General features: G+C 40.8%; 1 protein-coding gene across 1 annotated transcript in view; it reads right to left on the bottom strand.

Moving 5' to 3' along the window:
- MTMR10 (myotubularin related protein 10) overlaps positions 1 to 19,882 on the bottom strand; it is a gene marked incomplete in the record, with an annotated part of 410,677 nt that overhangs the window by 222,383 nt on the left and 168,412 nt on the right. Inside the window, 1 exon segment of the mRNA XM_053717557.1 lies at positions 1,617 to 1,779. Within this exon segment, the coding sequence (XP_053573532.1) occupies positions 1,617 to 1,779 (163 nt within the window).

Here is a 19,882-nt window from a genome sequence, read left to right on the forward strand (position 1 = left end):
ATTTAAATTTTGACTTTCATGTACCTTTTAAGGTAACTAGAATATTTCTTTTTTTTTATGTGTTTTTATCCTATGTATCCAGTGATTCAATGAGGGTCAGCTTCACGATCACATCCTATGATCTTCTGCCCCTCTTGCAGGATTACAATAAAAGGTATTTGGCCCTTGCTATTCTATCTAAGCATCTAACTTAGACACTTTTGGATTCTGGCATGTCTTTGATGATGACACGCACTACACCCTCTCCTTTCTCCAGACATCTCACTATCCTTAGTCAGGGTCACTTGCCTATTTCCTTCTGGACATCCTCCAACTACAGCTGAATATCACATAAACTGAGCTTTTACTTATCCCCCAATTCACTACATGCACCATGCCATAAATAAATAATTGTAGTGGAGGAGTAAGTAATAACCAAGGTCCAGGGTGTTGAAATAACAAAATAACTTGACACCCTTTTTCACTTCACATATCTATGCATTTATCAAAGTATACCACACTTCTTTATTTAACATGTCTAGAAGTGGTCTATTCCTCACCTAAAACACAACCAAAATTTGAAAGCACTCATTTACCTTGTCTCACAATGTCTACTGCAAACGAATTCTCAGTGGCTTTCCAAACATATGCTCCTCATAACCATACACAAACTAACTCTTCTTACCTTTAAAGCAACTGTGAACCATTCACTTAGCTCAGGCAAGAAATCGCCACCTAATTTGTCTCATATACTTGATAACTGCTAGACTTCTGTTTAACAAAGTGCCATACTGAGCTTCCTGCAATAATTTGTATGATCTAAGATCTGTATTGAAACATTATGTATAACGTTAAATATAAATTAAAGGATGGAAGTGTCATACCATGTATCTGTTTAACAGTAACGTGTCTATAGCAACCTGATGCCTGTAAAGTCCTGTCCTCAATAAAAACTTTAAATCTTAAATATAGATTAAAGGAGGAAATGAGGACTTAAATGAGAAGTGAAAGATTAAAGAGTGATATGTTGATTAAAGTCATACATTTAATATGAAAGATATAAACTTCCTCAAGAGGTAGTAATGACAAACACTGTGGGGGACTTTAAAAATGCCTGGGACAAGCATAAGGCTATCCTACCAACTAGATATGTTTATACTTTAAGGTAATATCAGGCAGACTTGCTGGGCCTATGGCTCTTAACTGCCGTCAATATCTATGTTTCTATATGATAGAGCAAGTTCTAGTTAGGTTGCCGAAAAGGGTGGACTGTAATAATCATATCTTTTTTGACAAACAATATGCTTAATATCAGATCATTAGCTACAGTTAGCATGGGATGCTGCTTTCTCTCATGTATATAACAGACAACCCCTTCCACTAAAGCATGTGGCAGGGACTACACAGTTGTAAGAAAGCGAATCCTCCTCAGTTCCAGCTGGGAAACTGTATCCACTCATGGCAAGGTATCCACTGGAAAAGTAATGGCCATCCACAGCAATGAAGTGAAATGCTTAATTCGCAGTATCTAGCTGCAGTATCAAGCAGAAGTAATGCAGTTTACTGAGCCCACCCAGAGTGGTACAATAAGCTAACTAATAATTATGTTATGTTAATGATGCAAAACAAATACTTACCAGGTTGAAATCATGTACCCCTCATTTACAGAGCACACTCTCCATTCAGATGCACCTGTTCTTTTGATTTCTCTGTCCCAGTCAGAGTAAGTTTCAAACATAGGAGTCTTCTGAATACTATCACCCCCTCCTCCTCCAGGATCTAATCCATTGATTCGTTCCACTAGAATACAGAAGGAAATACAGTGGTGTAGTAGTATTTGGTTTACCAGAATAAATTACATTTAAATTAATATTAAATTAGGGAGCATATAAAGTATTTAAAGGAAGAAAAAAGGGGCCAACCATAACAAAAATGGCAGTAACAGAATATGAGCCAAGTATTAGCATCCCATAAAAACAGTACAATCAAGCATTTTACTTTCACATGTACATATGTTTACTGGTGTCTGTATTACTGCTTATTGCCTTAAATTATTTCTTATCACATTTGTTTCTGTGAATATTGCTCTGCACAAACTCATTCCAAAACAAAATCTCACTCTTTTTGGAAATTGCAATTATTACAGCTGTACTCAAAATATTATCTTTCCATACCGTTTACACAATTTCTCCACACTCATTCATTGCATTTCAATAAACCATACAAGTTATATTAACAATATGCATATTAACCCTGTATACCAGTGTGTACAATTTCAGTAGCAGCTGTGCACACTAAATTAGTACTTTAAATATTAATCCAGCACTCCATATGCACACTCTACAGTGTTCTCTACGGAAAATTTTGCAAGCCGGGTGGCATCATAAAGCAGCCAGGTGGGGGCAGTATCATATTTTCTATAACTATATCATTTTCTGCAATCCAAAGCACAAATTAATGCATAATTAATAACAAAATGTTTTTAATGATAATTTGTGCAATAAAATTTTTACATTTTTAATATTAGCTAATTTTAGCTTAATATTGGTTAAAATGTTAGCCGGTTGGTCAGTAAAATCAGCCAGGTGGGTGCACCTGCTAAAAATGTCCTGGGGAGAACACTGCTCTATATACTAAAACCTACATGTAAAAATATAAATTATGCTTACCTGATAATTTAATTTTCTACTGAAGGGAGGAGTCTACAGCTGCATTCATTAGTTTTGGGAAATACAGAACCTGGCCACCAGGAGGAGGCAAAGACACCCCAGTCAAAAGGCTTAAATACTTCCCCCACTTCGCTCATCCCCCAGTCATTCGCCAAGGGAACAAAAAACAGTAGGAGAAATATCAGGATGAAAAAGGTGCCAGAAGGGAAAAAATTACAGCCGCCTAATAGATAAAACACAGGAAAACAAACAATGGGTGGGTACAAAAGGTGGCCTCTTCAAAAGGCACCACAGCATGATACTCGACACCCTAAAAAATATAGACAACATGGGTGAAAACCCGAAGCCCAGTTAACTGCACATTAGTTACACCACTGGCAAAGCCGAACTAAACCACTCAGTCCCAGAGTCAAGCCCAAACAACCTCCGAGGAGACAAGACAAGGACCGCTATCTGCCCTCAAAAGGGAGAACAGATTCTCATGAAAGATCCAAAGGGTCATTCCACTCTGCAGAACATAGAACAACCCATGGTTGTCGTACAATAGCAATGCCCAGGGAGACGAACTCCCTAGAAACACAATGACCAAAGAAATAGAGATCCATACAACAGGGAAACATGCCCCAAAAAGGACTCAAGGAACACCCTCATATCCCTGACCCTGTACCATACCCAAAGGTACTCCAGGAGAACCATGAGCTCCCCATTGACTGATATTAGATCTAGATCTGCAAGCTAGACAGCAGAAAAAGGATAACTATCCCAGCAGCTAGTAAAGAGTTCTTCAAAAAGAACACCAACCGTCTGAACAGGAACTCCCAATGACCAACTTCCAAGTAGAAAGCCGACACACTGTTGCTAATGCTAATAGCCAGTCAAAGTGCAATTATCTGTAGCTTTTTACACCCTCAAAGTGCAATAGCTGTAGCTGAATTCAACTGCAAACCTTCCAACGGCTCACAGCCCCCCAAATATCGAGCTCCAAGGGGCGTCCCCTCCCAGCACCGAACGTCAGTGGAAAGGAGGAAGACATCCAAGACCTCCCACAAAAGAGAGAACCGACTCTAAAGAAAACAGTCAACCCGCATAGAGTAATCGACCCCCAATCTTCCCTCTAGGATAATGGTCCTAGCCCAAAGGCTAGTTAAGACCAAAGACAAGAGTCCCAGACTACCGGAAGAGAAGGGAAGGGTCAACAAAGGAACAAGGCCCACGGTTAGACCGTTGACCGGTACTACAAACGGTATGTTACCATGAGTCAGGATAGACATTGTGATCGGGTACGAAACCCCCTACACTGTTGTCTCCCCTAAAAACAAATAACACTTCCCAAGGGAAGAAGGCCCGCAGCATCCATAAATCAGAATCCAACATATAGCAGGAGCCCCATAGGGATCAAACCCTCAGCCTCCCGCTGCAGGAAAGGAGGAACCAGTCACTACATTGCAACTCCCATTCCAGGATTCTGGAACGCAAGAAGGGAAAAAACCCTTAAAAAGAAAGACACCAAGGACCCACAGGGCGCTCCAAATACTAAGGTAACTCCGAACCCGGAGAACCCTACCTCCGCTCTAGAAGAGAAATAAACAACGGAAACCACCCTATCCTAGAGGCGAGACCTATCGGCCATATCGCCAAACCAAGTGAGGTACCTGGAGTCTACAGGAACAGTGTAAATGCACCAGAAGGCCATTTGGGAACCGTCAAGAGGATCTAAAGCCTAAGCCACAAAACAATGGGCATCTCTCACAGAGCCCCAGCCTCTACGGAGAGAGGCCCACGGAACCACAAACATCTAGTGTGAGATCAAACCGTCCATACCCATCTAAGAAGAGACACGGACCTAGGACTGGGTTCTCGAAAAAAGGAATCAATCGAAGATCCAACTTCCAGAGGAACCCTAAGCTGCCTCCTACAAGGAGGAATGTACCTCTATAGTCCGTAGACTTGGCGATCTAGCAATAGTCTCAAACCCAAGAGTCACAAAAAACTTCCTTAATGGTCTAAGATTCAGCACCCAGGGCACCTGGATCGCAAAAAATCTCGTAGGCAAGCGTGAATATGTGCTACACACACAGGCAGGGTAGCAACCAACACCTGAAGGCGAATGAGAACCCTGTACTCTGCTCGCCATCTTTAAAGAAATGTAATATACTCATTTAATCGACCTTGGAAAGAAAAAGGGTGGAGTCGGTCCTGCCGGGATTCAAACCTGTGACCTTGGTTCCTTTAAACAGGCTTTTTTGTAGTCAGGGCATTTACCATTAGCTACCTCACTGGTCCCAGAGAATTGAACTTAAGACACCACCCACGAAGCACCTAACGGAACATCGAGGATAAATGGTCGACCTCGTTTCTTCACTGACAAGCCCAAGGCTAGAGTTGCAACGAGGACGAAAAGACACCCGAACGTTGAGATCATGGTCAGACCAAGGGTAATGGAAGAGACAACAGCCAGAGATCCTTGAAGGAGCTATCTTCCAAAATCTTCTTTAAGCAGGCAAAAGCTGGAGCTTCGCAGCTCCCCACAGAAGGCAGGGAACCCCTGCACACCAACTCTTAGGGTAACAACTCTGAGCAGAGAAAGAACATGCCTGCGCATCCAGACCATATGATCCACCCAAGGTGGGAGGAAGGAAACTCCGCCACCGCAATGAAATGCTTAATAGGCTAAGAGTCAGCGTCCAGAAGAACCTCGAGTGAAAATGCGAATCATTAAACATTCAGCACACCAGACCACATAGATTACTCCCAACTCTAAAGAATGGAATAACAGTTCGGAGTCCCCGGGGACCTGATGAACCATGATGATGCCTGCAAAAACAGATCCGTATCCCAGACGAGAAGCCCGAAACAACCAACCTAGATTGGCACTCATAACCCTCCATACAGAGAGGTTGTATTTAAACAACAGGCCTCATACTTCGGTAGGATCCGAGCCCGGTAATCCATAGAATAGGCCAAGAGACATTCAGAATCCAGCAGGATTATCAGCACCACGAGGGTGACATGAACCCTGGTAACAGCCGAAAAAGTATCCGACCAGTACCTGCCTGGAATAAGGACACTCTAAAACTGCCCAAGGTCCAAGAAAATTCATCCCGAAGGATCGATAAATGAACTAGAAAAAAACAATTCTATTACTCAACAAGTGTGAAACTTCCGAGGAAGTGCCCATGCGACCTAAATCGCAAGTATCAGTTCCAGAGAAGAACGTTCATAAAAACGAAAATCTAACAGACATGAGCTTTAAGAAAAACATAATTTATGTAAGAACTTACCTGATAAATTCATTTCTTTCATATTAACAAGAGTCCATGAGCTAGTGACGTATGGAATATACATTCCTACCAGGAGGGGCAAAGTTTCCCAAACCTTAAAATGCCTATAAATACACCCCTCACCACACCCACAAATCAGTTTAACGAATAGCCAAGAAGTGGGGTGATAAGAAAAAGTGCGAAGCATATAAAATAAGGAATTGGAATAATTGTGCTTTATACAAAAAAATCATAACCACCACAAAAAAGGGTGGGCCTCATGGACTCTTGTTAATATGAAAGAAATGAATTTATCAGGTAAGTTCTTACATAAATTATGTTTTCTTTCATGTAATTAACAAGAGTCCATGAGCTAGTGACGTATGGGATAATGACTACCCAAGATGTGGATCTTTCCACACAAGAGTCACTAGAGAGGGAGGGATAAAATAAAGACAGCCAATTCCTGCTGAAAATAATCCACACCCAAAATAAAGTTTAACAAAAAACATAAGCAGAAGATTCAAACTGAAACCGCTGCCTGAAGAACTTTTCTACCAAAAACTGCTTCAGAAGAAGAAAATACATCAAAATGGTAGAATTTAGTAAAAGTATGCAAAGAGGACCAAGTTGCTGCTTTGCAGATCTGGTCAACCGAAGCTTCATTCCTAAACGCCCAGGAAGTAGATACTGACCTAGTAGAATGAGCTGTAATTCTTTGAGGCGGAGTTTTACCCGACTCAACATAGGCAAGATGAATTAAAGATTTCAACCAAGATGCCAAAGAAATGGCAGAAGCTTTCTGGCCTTTCCTAGAACCGGAAAAGATAACAAATAGACTAGAAGTCTTACGGAAAGATTTCGTAGCTTCAACATAATATTTCAAAGCTCTAACAACATCCAAAGAATGCAATGATTTCTCCTTAGAATTCTTAGGATTAGGACATAATGAAGGAACCACATTTCTCTACTAATGTTGTTGGAATTCACAACTTTAGGTAAAAATTCAAAAGAAGTTCGCAACACCGCCTTATCCTGATGAAAAATCAGAAAAGGAGACTCACACGAAAGAGCAGATAATTCAGAAACTCTTCTAGCAGAAGAGATGGCCAAAAGGAACAAAACTTTCCAAGAAAGTAATTTAATGTCCAATGAATGCATAGGTTCAAACGGAGGAGCTTGAAGAGCTCCCAGAACCAAATTCAAACTCCAAGGAGGAGAAATTGACTTAATGACAGGTTTTATACGAACCAAAGCTTGTACAAAACAATGAATATCAGGAAGAATAGCAATCTTTCTGTGAAAAAGAACAGAAAGAGCAGAGATTTGTCCTTTCAAAGAACTTGCGGACAAACCCTTATCCAAACCATCCTGAAGAAATTGTAAAATTCTCGGTATTCTAAAAGAATGCCAAGAAAAATGATGAGAAAGACACCATGAAATATAAGTCTTCCAGACTCTATAATATATCTCTCGAGATACAGATTTACGAGCCTGTAACATAGTATTAATCACGGAGTCAGAGAAACCTCTATGACCAAGAATCAAGCGTTCAATCTCCATACCTTTAAATTTAAGGATTTCAGATCCGGATGGAAAAAAAGGACCTTGTGACAGAAGGTCTGGTCTTAACGGAAGAGTCCATGGCTGGCAAGATGCCATCCGGACAAGATCCGCATACCAAAACCTGTGAGGCCATGCCGGAGCTATTAGCAGAACAAACGAGCATTCCCTCAGAATCCTGGAGATTACTCTTGGAAGAAGAACTAGAGGCGGAAAGATATAGGCAGGATGATACTTCCAAGGAAGTGATAATGCATCCACTGCCTCCGCCTGAGGATCCCGAGATCTGGACAGATACCTGGGAAGTTTCTTGTTTAGATGAGAGGCCATCAGATCTATCTCTGGGAGCCCCCACAATTGAACAATCTGAAGAAATACCTCTGGGTGAAGAGACCATTCGCCCGGATGCAACGTTTGGCGACTGAGATAATCCGCTTCCCAATTGTCTACACCTGGGATATGAACCGCAGAGATTAGACAGGAGCTGGATTCCGCCCAAACCAAAATTCGAGATACTTCTTTCATAGCCAGAGGACTGTGAGTCCCTCCTTGATGATTGATGTATGCCACAGTTGTGACATTGTCTGTCTGAAAACAAATGAACGATTCTCTCTTCAGAAGAGGCCAAAACTGAAGAGCTCTGAAAATTGCACGGAGTTCCAAAATGTTGATCGGTAATCTCACCTCCTGAGATTCCCAAACTCCTTGTGCCGTCAGAGATCCCCACACAGCTCCCCAACCTGTGAGACTTGCATCTGTTGAAATTACAGTCCAGGTCGGAAGAACAAAAGAAGCCCCCTGAATTAAACGATGGTGATTTGTCCACCACGTTAGAGAGTGTCGAACAATCGGTTTTAAAGATATTAATTGAGATATCTTCGTGTAATCCCTGCACCATTGGTTCAGCATACAGAGCTGAAGAGGTCGCATGTGAAAACGAGCAAAGGGGATCGCGTCCGATGCAGCAGTCATAAGACCTAGAATTTCCATGCATAAGGCTACCGAAGGGAATGATTGTGACTGAAGGTTTCGACAAGCTGTAATCAATTTTAGACGTCTCTTGTCTGTTAAAGACAGAGTCATGGACACTGAATCTATCTGGAAACCCAGAAAGGTTACCCTTGTTTGAGGAATCAAAGAACTTTTTGGTAAATTGATCCTCCAACCATGATCTTGAAGAAACAACACAAGTCGATTCGTATGAGACTCTGCTAAATGTAAAGACGGAGCAAGTACCAAGATATCGTCCAAATAAGGAAATACCACAATACCCTGTTCTCTGATTACAGACAGAAGGGTACCGAGAATCTTTGTGAAAATTCTTGGAGCTGTAGCAAGGCCAAACGGTAGAGCCACAAATTGGTAATGCTTGTTTAGAAAAGAGAATCTCAGGAACTGATAATGATCTGGATGAATCGGAATATGCAGATATGCATCCTGTAAATCTATTGTGGACATATAATTCCCTTGCTGAACAAAAGGCAAAATAGTCCTTACAGTTACCATCTTGAACGTTGGTATCCTTACATAACGATTCAATAATTTTAGATCCAGAACTGGTCTGAAGGAATTCTCCTTCTTTGGTACAATGAAGAGATTTGAATAAAACCCCATCCCCTGTTCCGGAACTGGAACTGGCATAATTACTCCAGCCAACTCTAGATCTGAAACACAATTCAGAAATGCTTGAGCTTTCACTGGATTTACTGGGACATGGGAAAGAAAAAATCTCTTTGCAGGAGGTCTCATCTTGAAACCAATTCTGTACCCTTCTGAAACAATGTTCTGAATCCAAAGATTGTGAACAGATTTGATCCAAATTTCTTTGAAAAAACGTAACCTGCCCCTTACCAGCTGAACTGGAATGAGGGCCGTACCTTCATGTGAACTTAGAAGCAGGCTTTGCCTTTCTAGCAGGCTTGGATTTATTCCAGACTGGGGATGGTTTCCAAACTGAAACTGCTCCTGAGGACGAAGGATCAGGCTTTTGTTCTTTGTTGAAACGAAAGGAACGAAAAAGATTGTTAGCCCTGTTTTTACCTTTAGACTTTTTATCCTGTGGTAAAAAAATTCCTTTCCCACCAGTAACAGTTGAAATAATAGAATCCAACTGAGAACCAAATAATTTATTTCCCTGGAAAGAAATGGAAAGTAGAGTTGATTTAGAAGCCATATCAGCATTCCAAGTCTTAAGCCATAAAGCTCTTCTGGCTAAGATAGCCAGAGACATAAATCTAACATCAACTCTAATAATATCAAAAATGGCATCACAGATGAAATTATTAGCATGCTGGAGAAGAATAATAATATCATGAGAATCACGATTTGTTACTTGTTGCGCTAGAGTTTCCAACCAAAAAGTTGAAGCTGCAGCAACATCAGCCAATGATATAGCAGGTCTAAGAAGATTACCTGAACATAGATAAGCTTTTCTTAGAAAAGATTCAATTTTTCTATCTAAAGGATCCTTAAACGAGGTACCATCTGATGTAGGAATGGTAGTACGTTTAGCAAGGGTAGAAATAGCCCCATCAACTTTAGGGATTTTGTCCCAAAATTCTAATCTGTCAGGCGGAACAGGATATAATTGCTTAAAACGTTTAGAAGGAGTAAATGAATTACCCAATCTATCCCATTCCTTAGCAATTACTGCAGAAATAGCATTAGGAACAGGAAAGACTTCTGGAATAACCGCAGGAGCTTTAAAAACCTTATCCAAACGTATAGAATTAGTATCAAGAGGACTAGAATCCTCTATTTCTAAAGCAATTAGTACTTCTTTAAGTAAAGAGCGAATAAATTCCATCTTAAATAAATATGAAGATTTATCAGCATCAATCTCTGAGACAGAATCCTCTGAACCAGAAGAGTCCAAAGAATCAGAATGATGGTGTTCATTTAAAAATTCATCTGTAGAGAGAGAAGATTTAAAAGACTTTTTACGTTTACTAGAAGGAGAAATAACAGACAAAGCCTTCTTTATGGATTCAGAAACAAAATCTCTTATGTTATCAGGAACATTCTGCACCTTAGAAGTTGAGGGAACTGCAACAGGCAATGGTACATCACTAAAGGAAATATTATCTGCATTAACAAGTTTGTCATGACATTTAATACAAACAACAGCTGGAGGAATAGCTACCAAAAGTTTACAGCAGATACACTTAGCTTTGGTAGATCCAGCAGGCAGAGGTTTTCCTGTAGTATCTTCTGGCTCAGATGCAACGTGAGACATCTTGCAATATGTAAGAGAAAAAACAACATATAAAGCAAAATAGATCAAATTCCTTATAAGACAGTTTCAGGAATGGGAAAAAAATGCCAAACATCAAGCTTCTAGCAACCAGAAGCAAATGAAAAATGAGACTGAAATAATGTGGAGACAAAAGCGACGCCCATATTTTTTGGCGCCAAATAAGACGCCCACATTATTTGGCGCCTAAATGCTTTTGGCGCCAAAAATGACGCCACATCCGGAACGCCGACATTTTTGGCGCAAAATAACGTCAAAAAAATGACGCAACTTCCGGCGACACGTATGACGCCGGAAACGGAAATGAATTTTTGCGCCAAAAAAGTCCGCGCCAAGAATGACGCAATAAAATGAAGCATTTTCAGCCCCCGCGAGCCTAACAGCCCACAGGGAAAAAAGTCAAATTTTTGAGGTAAGAAAAATATGATAATTAAAGCATAATCCCAAATATGAAACTGACTGTCTGGAAATAAGGAAAGTTGAACATTCTGAGTCAAGGCAAATAAATGTTTGAATACATATATTTAGAACTTTATAAATAAAGTGCCCAACCATAGCTTAGAGTGTCACAGAAAATAAGACTTACTTACCCCAGGACACTCATCTACATGTTTGTAGAAAGCCAAACCAGTACTGAAACGAGAATCAGTAGAGGAAATGGTAAATATAAGAGTATATCGTCGATCTGAAAAGGGAGGTAAGAGATGAATCTCTACGACCGATAACAGAGAACCTTATGAAATAGACCCCGTAGAAGGAGATCACTGCATTCAATAGGCAATACTCTCCTCACATCCCTCTGACATTCACTGCACGCTGAGAGGAAAACCGGGCTCCAACTTGCTGCGGAGCGCATATCAACGTAGAATCTAGCACAAACTTACTTCACCACCTCCCTTGGAGGCAAAGTTTGTAAAACTGATTTGTGGGTGTGGTGAGGGGTGTATTTATAGGCATTTTAAGGTTTGGGAAACTTTGCCCCTCCTGGTAGGAATGTATATTCCATACGTCACTAGCTCATGGACTCTTGTTAATTACATGAAAGAAAAACAAAATTAAACACATCCATTCGGATCAAATTAAAATGAATGCAGCACCCATCGGGTGAACACCCAAGGTGAATGAGGACGACAACGGGACCAGCCAATTAAAAGCCCCATTCACCTAAGCTCAGAACTGGAACCGAAAGACAAAGAAAAATAAAAACGGTGACGTTAAGGAGATTGGCTTCATCCCCAAACTTCCTATCCATTTTGCCATCCAGCTTCTAAGGCCTCAGATCTTTCGGGCCGCTAGGACTGGGATCCTCCAACATTACCAAAAGATGTCTTAAAAGAACACAAAGGCGAACCAGCCTATAACGGAAGGCAAAATCATCCCTCAAAGGATCAAGTAAAGACCCTGGCCCAGAGATAGGGGCCCCTGAAGCCTCAGGGGCCAATGCTTCCCCAGAAGGCCGAACTGAATCCTCTCGACAGGCCCTGATTAACGGAACATGGACAGTTATCTTAGAAATACTTCACTTGGGAGATATAAATGATTCCGCGCCATAGAAATGGCCATGCGGAACCGTGCCGTAACCTCTCGAGGAAACAAGCCACCCTCCGTAGAAGGAGTAAAGGCCATAGGGATACCTGCTTGCGTAGCCAGGAAATGTACTGGGGCACTCGCTTCACGAGTCATGGAAACCTCAGAGGCTGATGGCTCAACGCACTCTAAGCTCCCTGCTTCAGGAGAAAACAGTACTCTAGAATGGCAATCGGAACATAACTGATGGGCATTGATTACCCGGGCCATTTCATATTCATCACAAGACACATCCGTGTTGCGCATATCAGAATCCTCCAAAAACTTGAAATTACAAAAATGACAAAAAACTAACTGCACCCTTTAACACCCCCAATGGCTGGGGCACTCACCACCTCCTGTGAACCAGACAACCCACAAACTAGACTCTTTAGGTCGCACACACTCAGCATACGGAAGTGAAAAACAACATAACCGCACCCGTCACGAGGTGCACCGTGCCAGTCAAGAAAAGGGTGCACAATCTGGAAAGCTACACAATTGCAGATAGAACCATATAACAAACATGATTATAAGTCCCCCCTGTTCAATAACCCCCCTCAAGAGATATTAACCCACGATTCCAAGGTCTTGAGTCAAGATTCGAGTTTTTCACCATTGCAACAAGAATTTTTAATCCAGTTGTTAAGGATTGTATTATGCTGTAACTACTTTCTTTTTGGTGAGGATTATTACCTACAACTCCAAGGGACCGCCATGGGTTCCAATGTCGCCCCTACATACGCCAACATCTATATGAATACTTTTGAGGAATATTTTATTTATAATCACCCATTATTCTTATCGTATGGCGCCACTTGGTGGCGCTATATAGATGATATTTTTGGCGTATGTTTGGGCGACATTGGAACCCTGGTGAAATTTATTAATGATTTGAATTCTGCTACTAGTAGGATTAAATTCAAACTGGTATGGAGTGAGGAAGGTGTTGTTTTTCTTGACACTCGTGTATCTAAGACTTCACAGGGTCTATCTGTAGATTTGTATAAGAAAGAGACAGATTGCAATACCCTCCTCCATTACACCAGTACCCACCCTCCATCTCTTCTCAGATCTTTACCTAGAAGCCAATTCCTTCGGGTTAGACGTATTGTGTCAAATGAAAATCTGGCTGAAATAAGACTGAGGGAGATGGGGGATCGGTTTCTAGCAAGGGGTTACCCTAAGGATTTAATTGAGACAGAGTTAAGGAATGCTCTTGCCACATCTAGACAGTCCCTTTTAATTAAGAAAAACAATGTGGAAAAGGAGAAAGAAAAGTCTGATAGATTGGTCTTCATTAGCCAATATTCTTCTTTAAGTCTGAAAGTACAAAAAATTTTATTGAAACATTGGCATGTTTTGCAGACTTGTGAATCTGATGTTTTAGAATTTAGCAAACCTTTTATGCCTGCCTATAAAAGAGGCAGAAATTTTAAAGATTCACTTGTTAGAGCAGATATTGAGAGGGGGGTTTAGAGTTATATAGGCAAGAAAAATTGGGGGAATTTCCCATGCCTTGGTTGCTCTAACTGCAACAGTATGATTAAAGGCCCCACTTTTAGCCATCCTAGGACTGGACGTATATTTTCTATTAAGGATTATTTTACATGTAATACAGAATATGTGGTGTATATGATTAAGTGTCCTTGTGGATTGGGGTACGTCGGGGAGACCACCCGTAGTATCCGTGAACGTCTTGTTCAACACAAGAGCAGCATCAGAACTAAGAAATTAGATGCCCCAGAAGCTTGTCATTTTTTGTCTGCTGGACATAATCTTAATCAATTAAGATTCCAAGTTCTAGAGCATATTCCTGTTCCTAGAAGGGGTGGGAATAGGGTTAAAATCCTTAAGAGCAGAGAAAAGTTTTGGATTAATAAGTTGGGGACATTATACCCAAATGGGATGAATAGGGATTTTGACCTATCTGTGTGCCTTTAATCTATTTCAGATCATGCACAATGTTGTTTAATTTTTTTCCTTTTCTTTTTCTTCTATTACAGATGACTGGGGATTTTGTTCTGTTTTTTTCTTGATGTATAGGTATACATAATTGTATTCCAATGTATATGATGTTACTGTGTTTAACCTTAATGATATTGCAATGTATAACTTTGCTGACATTTACCTGTGTACCCAATTAGGATGTAAGGGGTTAATTTGGAAATGTGCAGTTTTACAGGTGTGTGGGTGTGGCTTAGATGGTATTTAAGGATGATTCTATGTGTAGTTTAGCCATACATGACTAAGGACTGTGTCCAAAACGTTGTTGTTTGATTTTTTGGTCTGGCTACTCCTCAAGCTGAATAAAGCAACTTGAAGAAAGAAATTGGTGGTGCTGCTTCATTTTCGTCTATGCCTTATTAAGATAAAAGTAGTCCCACTGGGACCCTACCTTGTTTCAGTAAGATTACATTCACATATCGAAATGAAATGAAACAATCTTACCAGAATCTACGCCGTGGAACAGGAACACGGCCCTTCAAGTGTGACAGATAGTAGCCTCGCATCTGACATGGACTTGAGTGAAGAAAGGTAGGCAGGGAAACTCGTCAACGCTGATTACCAAGGAGCTGTTAATGAGTTGAGATGGGTTCGCAGGAAAACTCTGCCTGCATCTCCGGACTCAACTTTCATCCATGCTCTCACTGAGAGGCTGACAGTATTAATTAAAACTCTAGTCCCATTGCGAAGAGTACTACCCTCCATGAGAGACTTAACTCGAACTTCTGACACTTCTCTGCCAACCTTCTGTGATGAAAGGCAAAGAATGACTGGGGGATGAGGGAAGTGGGGAAGGTATTTAAGCCTTTGGCTTGGGTGTCTTTGCCTCCTCCTGGTGGCCAGGTTCTGTATTACAAAAAAGTAATGAATGCAGCTGTGGACTATTCCCTTTTAAGAAGAAAATACACATTTTATAATATAACCATTCTGAGTATTACATATTCACTTTCTTTATGTTATCATCACTATTCACCCTGCACTCCATGTGTGATGAATATTAACCTGTCATGTTCATACAAATATTTCAATCAATGTGCATAACAGGCAGTTGTCTAGGGCAAAACGTTTGCAATGAACCAGTTCTGAATAAAGAATTCTTAAGCTGGCTGTCTCTTTTGCAACAGATGCGAATGCATATTATTGACATCAGGCTTTTCACAGGAAACTCAACTTATCTGCTAACTCGTCCTCTATGAGCAGAAAGTAAGGAGAAGTGAGGGCAGAGTACCATACTGTAAATAATACAGCTCTATTGGTTGTTAGAGATTGCATGCCCTCTTATATGTATTGTATATAAATATATCTGACTGCATGTAGCTATGGTATTTTTCTGTTAAAATTTGTTCACAAGATGACACAAAACAATGCTTTACTCAGGTTCTACTAGTACCTTAAAGCAGTGTTTCTCAACCACAGTCCTCAAGTACCCCCAACAGTCCAGGTTTTCATTATAGCTGAACTAGAGCACAGGTGAAATTATCAGCTGATTAGTAACCAACCTGCTCTCACCCTGCAGGTGATTATTTCACCTGTGCTTCTAGTTTGGCTATAATGAAAACCTGGACTATTAGGGGTACTTGAGGACTGCGGTTGAGAAACACTGCCTTAAAGGGATATGAACCCCAATTTTCTTTGAATATTGAGATACAGCATGCAGTTTTAAACAACTTTCAAATTTACTTCTTTTATCTAATTTGTTTTGTTCTCTTGGTATTCTTTGATGAAAAGGATACCTAGGTAGGTGCAGGAAAAGCAATGTACTACTGGAACCTAGGTGCAGATATGCACATATATGCCTTTTCTTATTGGCTCACTGGATGTGTTCAACCAGCTCCCAGTAGTACATTGCTTCTCCTTCAACAGAGGATAAGAAGAGAATAAAGCAAATGTAATAATAAAAGTAAATGTCTCCTAGTATACACATTTGAGCCATGTTACTAACCACAGCACTATTGAGTGTGGTTTTTCTTCACTAGTATACATTATCATTTTGTTTTCTGTAGAGCATACATTAAAGACTGATGTGCCTTCTTGCTTAGAAGATCTCCATTTTAGAAGCTCCAACATGTTCAACAGCTGAATATATTTAGTGACAACTTGTGTGACATTGGGACATAAAAGCCTACAACTCATCCTGATGTACAAGAAAGCAATGTGTGCTTCACAGAAAAGGCTTTTGTATGTATCAACTTGAAAAGCAGGAAGTGAACAGCCGATAACAAATTATGCTTACCTGATAATTTTCTTTTCTTCTGACAGGAAGAGTCACAGCTGCATTCATTACTTTTGGGAATTCAGAATCTGGCCACCAGGAGGAGGCAAAGACACCCCAGACAAAGGCTTCACATACCTCCCCCACGTCCCTCATCCCCCAGTCATTCTGCCAAGGGAACAAGGAACCGTAGTAGAAATATCAGGGTGGAAAAAAAAAGGTGCCAGAAGAACAAAAATGTACTGCCGCCCCATAAATAAAGCGCTGGCGGGAGCTGTGGACTCTTCCTGTCAGAAGAAAAGAAAATCATCAGGTAAGCATAATTTATGTTTTTCTTCTTAAACAGAAAGAGTCCACAGCTGCAGTCATTACTTTTGGGAAAACAATACCCAAGCTAGAGGACACTGATTGCAAACCAAGGGTGGGTACAAAAAATGCGGCTCCTTCGAAAGGCACCACAGCCTGAAATTACCCGACACCCTACAAAAACTATAATGACAAGGGAAAAACCGGAGCCCGGCTAACCACTCATCAGTTATACAACCTGCAAAGCCGTGCTAGAGTCCACTCAGACCCAGAGTCTGCTGAGCATAAGGCCTCAGAGGAGTCAGCCCTGTGGCACTCAACTCCCACATTCCAAAACTGAAAAACCTCTATCAACCCCCGAGAGGGAAAGTAGAGGAACCCAGGAGATCCGAAGGACCCTAAAGAATGAACTTAACTTAAAAACTGGTCAAACTCTCTATCTACCCCCGAAAGGGAGAATAGAAGCCACATGAGATATCCAAAAGATCAATTAACTTAGAGCAACCCGTGGTTGCAGCAGGACCACTGTATAGGGAACAAACTCCCTAGGAGGACAAGGACCAGAAGAGAAGTCCATAGTCAGGAAAAAACATCACTAAGATGACCAGAAGGCCACCCTCAATCCCTGACAGCACCATACCAACTATTGTGTACCAGAAAAAACGCAAGTTCCCCATTGTAACCGAGACAAGACTGGTCAGGTTAAGCAGAGACAGGAAACCGTCCCAGCAGCTTAAAAGAGCTCTCCAAGAGGGCACAGAGCCACCTATGGCAAAATCACAATGACCCTTCCATAGGCAACCATCTTAAGCCATCGTGGGACTCATCTCTGGGTATCAAAGCCCCAGAGAAGAACTCTGACCGCTACTAAAAAAATAGCATGCTACCCTGAACCATGACTGGAACCTCATGCTCGGGTCCAAGGACCCCTACACTGCAGCCTTCCATAAGAAGGAACACTCCTCAAGGGAAGAAAGCACTCTGACCCACAGCATTCCAATACCAGAAATCAACTCTGTAATACTGTGAACACAAGAGAGGGAAGAAACCCTACAAGTGAGAAAAAGGAAGGACCCATGAGCCCTTACAGATACTGAGGTACCATCCACTAAGGAGAACACGTAAACATCCCTTCCCCCCCCAGGCGAGAAGATTAAAACAACGGAAAACACCCTACTAGAGGCCAACCGTCGGCCAATATTGTAAGCCTAGTTGGATAGCAACTTGAGCCTATTAGGAAGCACCTTTTTACTTCAGTCTGCTTTTCAGCAGATTCCCTTTATGCCAAAGTATCGCTGTTCACACAGCTTATAAACTTAGCTAGGGTTAGTGCAGTGATTCATAACCATCCCAGGACAGAAACAGTCTGTCCTGGGATGGTTATGAATCACTGCACTAACCCTAGCTAAGTTTATAAGCTGTGTGAACAGCGATACTTTGGCGTAAAGGGAATCTGCTGAAAAGCAGACTGAAGTAAAATGGTGTGTCATTGTGTACTTAATTTGCATATCTTACCCAGAATCCTTTGCTGCATTGGAAACAATGTAATTCAGAGGTTTTCTGTGGGAAAACAAGCCTTCGGGCCTGTCTAGATTTGTTAATGAACTACATAATTAGTTATTTTTCTATAATTTGTGCGTAGTGGAGGATTTTAAACTCACCTTTTATCTCCCCCTAATTTAAAATGTTGTTTTATATATATATATATATATATATATATATATATATATATATATATATATATATATATATATATATATATGCAAAACAGAATGAGAAGCAGTCTGCCAGGAACGAACAGCAGCATCAATAGCTTGTTCTATGGCTCGGTTGCCACCTGGTAGTAGCTTCTTTCTGCCCAATTGTGCTTTTCACAGAGGAAAACTTTCCTGTAGTATATCAGTCTGATCCTGCCGACATGGTCAGTCCAGCCCCGAAATACCAGGCAATTCTCCTCTAAACAAGAAACATGACAACCCCAGTCAATCGTTTCGGCCTCCTTTGGGCCTCGTCAGTGAGGTGCAGCCATATCCCTCTAAGTACATTAGACAAGGAGTAAACGTCTGGTTTCCCCCATCACCCATCATCATAGGGAGACTATCCCCAGGGTCATATTTACTTATGCAAAACAGAATGAGAAGCAGTCTGCCAGGAACGAACAGCAGCATCAATAGCTTGTTCTATGGCCCGGTTGCCACCTGGTAGTAGCTTCTTTCTGTGTGTGTATATATATATATATATATATATATATATATATATATATATATATATATATATATATATATATATATACACACACATACATACAGGGAGTGCAGAATTATTAGGCAAGTTGTATTTTTGAGGATTAATTTTATTATTGAACAACAACCATGTTCTCAGTGAACCCAAAAAACTCAATATCAAAGCTGAATAGTTTTGGAAGTAGTTTTTAGTTATAGCTATTTTAGGGTGATATCTGTGTGTGCAGGTGACTATTACTGTGCATAATTATTAGGCAACTTAACAAAAAACAAATATATACCCATTTCAATTATTTATTTTTACCAGTGAAACCAATATAACATCTCAACATTCACAAATATACATTTCTGACATTCAAAAGCAAAACAAAAACAAATCAGTGACCAATATAGCCACCTTTCTTTGCAAGGACACTCAAAAGCCTGCCATCCATGGATTCTGTCAGTGTTTTGATCTGTTCACCATCAACATTGCATGCAGCAGCAACCACAGCCTCCCAGACACTGTTCAGAGAGGTGTACTGTTTTCCCTCCTTGTAAATCTCACATTTGATGATGGACCACAGGTTCTCAATGGGGTTCAGATCAGGTGAACAAGGAGGCAATGTCATTAGATTTTCTTCTTTTATACCCTTTCTTGCCAGCCACGCTGTGGAGTACTTGGACACGTGTGATGGAGCATTGTCCTGCATGAAAATCATGTTTTTCTTGAAGGATGCAGACTTCTTCCTGTACCACTGCTTGAAGAAGGTGTCTTCCAGAAACTGGCAGTAGGACTGGGAGTTGAGCTTGACTCCATCCTCAACCCGAAAAGGCCCCCACAA

This window comes from Bombina bombina, chromosome 6, assembly GCF_027579735.1.
Source record: "Bombina bombina isolate aBomBom1 chromosome 6, aBomBom1.pri, whole genome shotgun sequence".
NCBI lineage: Eukaryota > Metazoa > Chordata > Amphibia > Anura > Bombinatoridae > Bombina > Bombina bombina.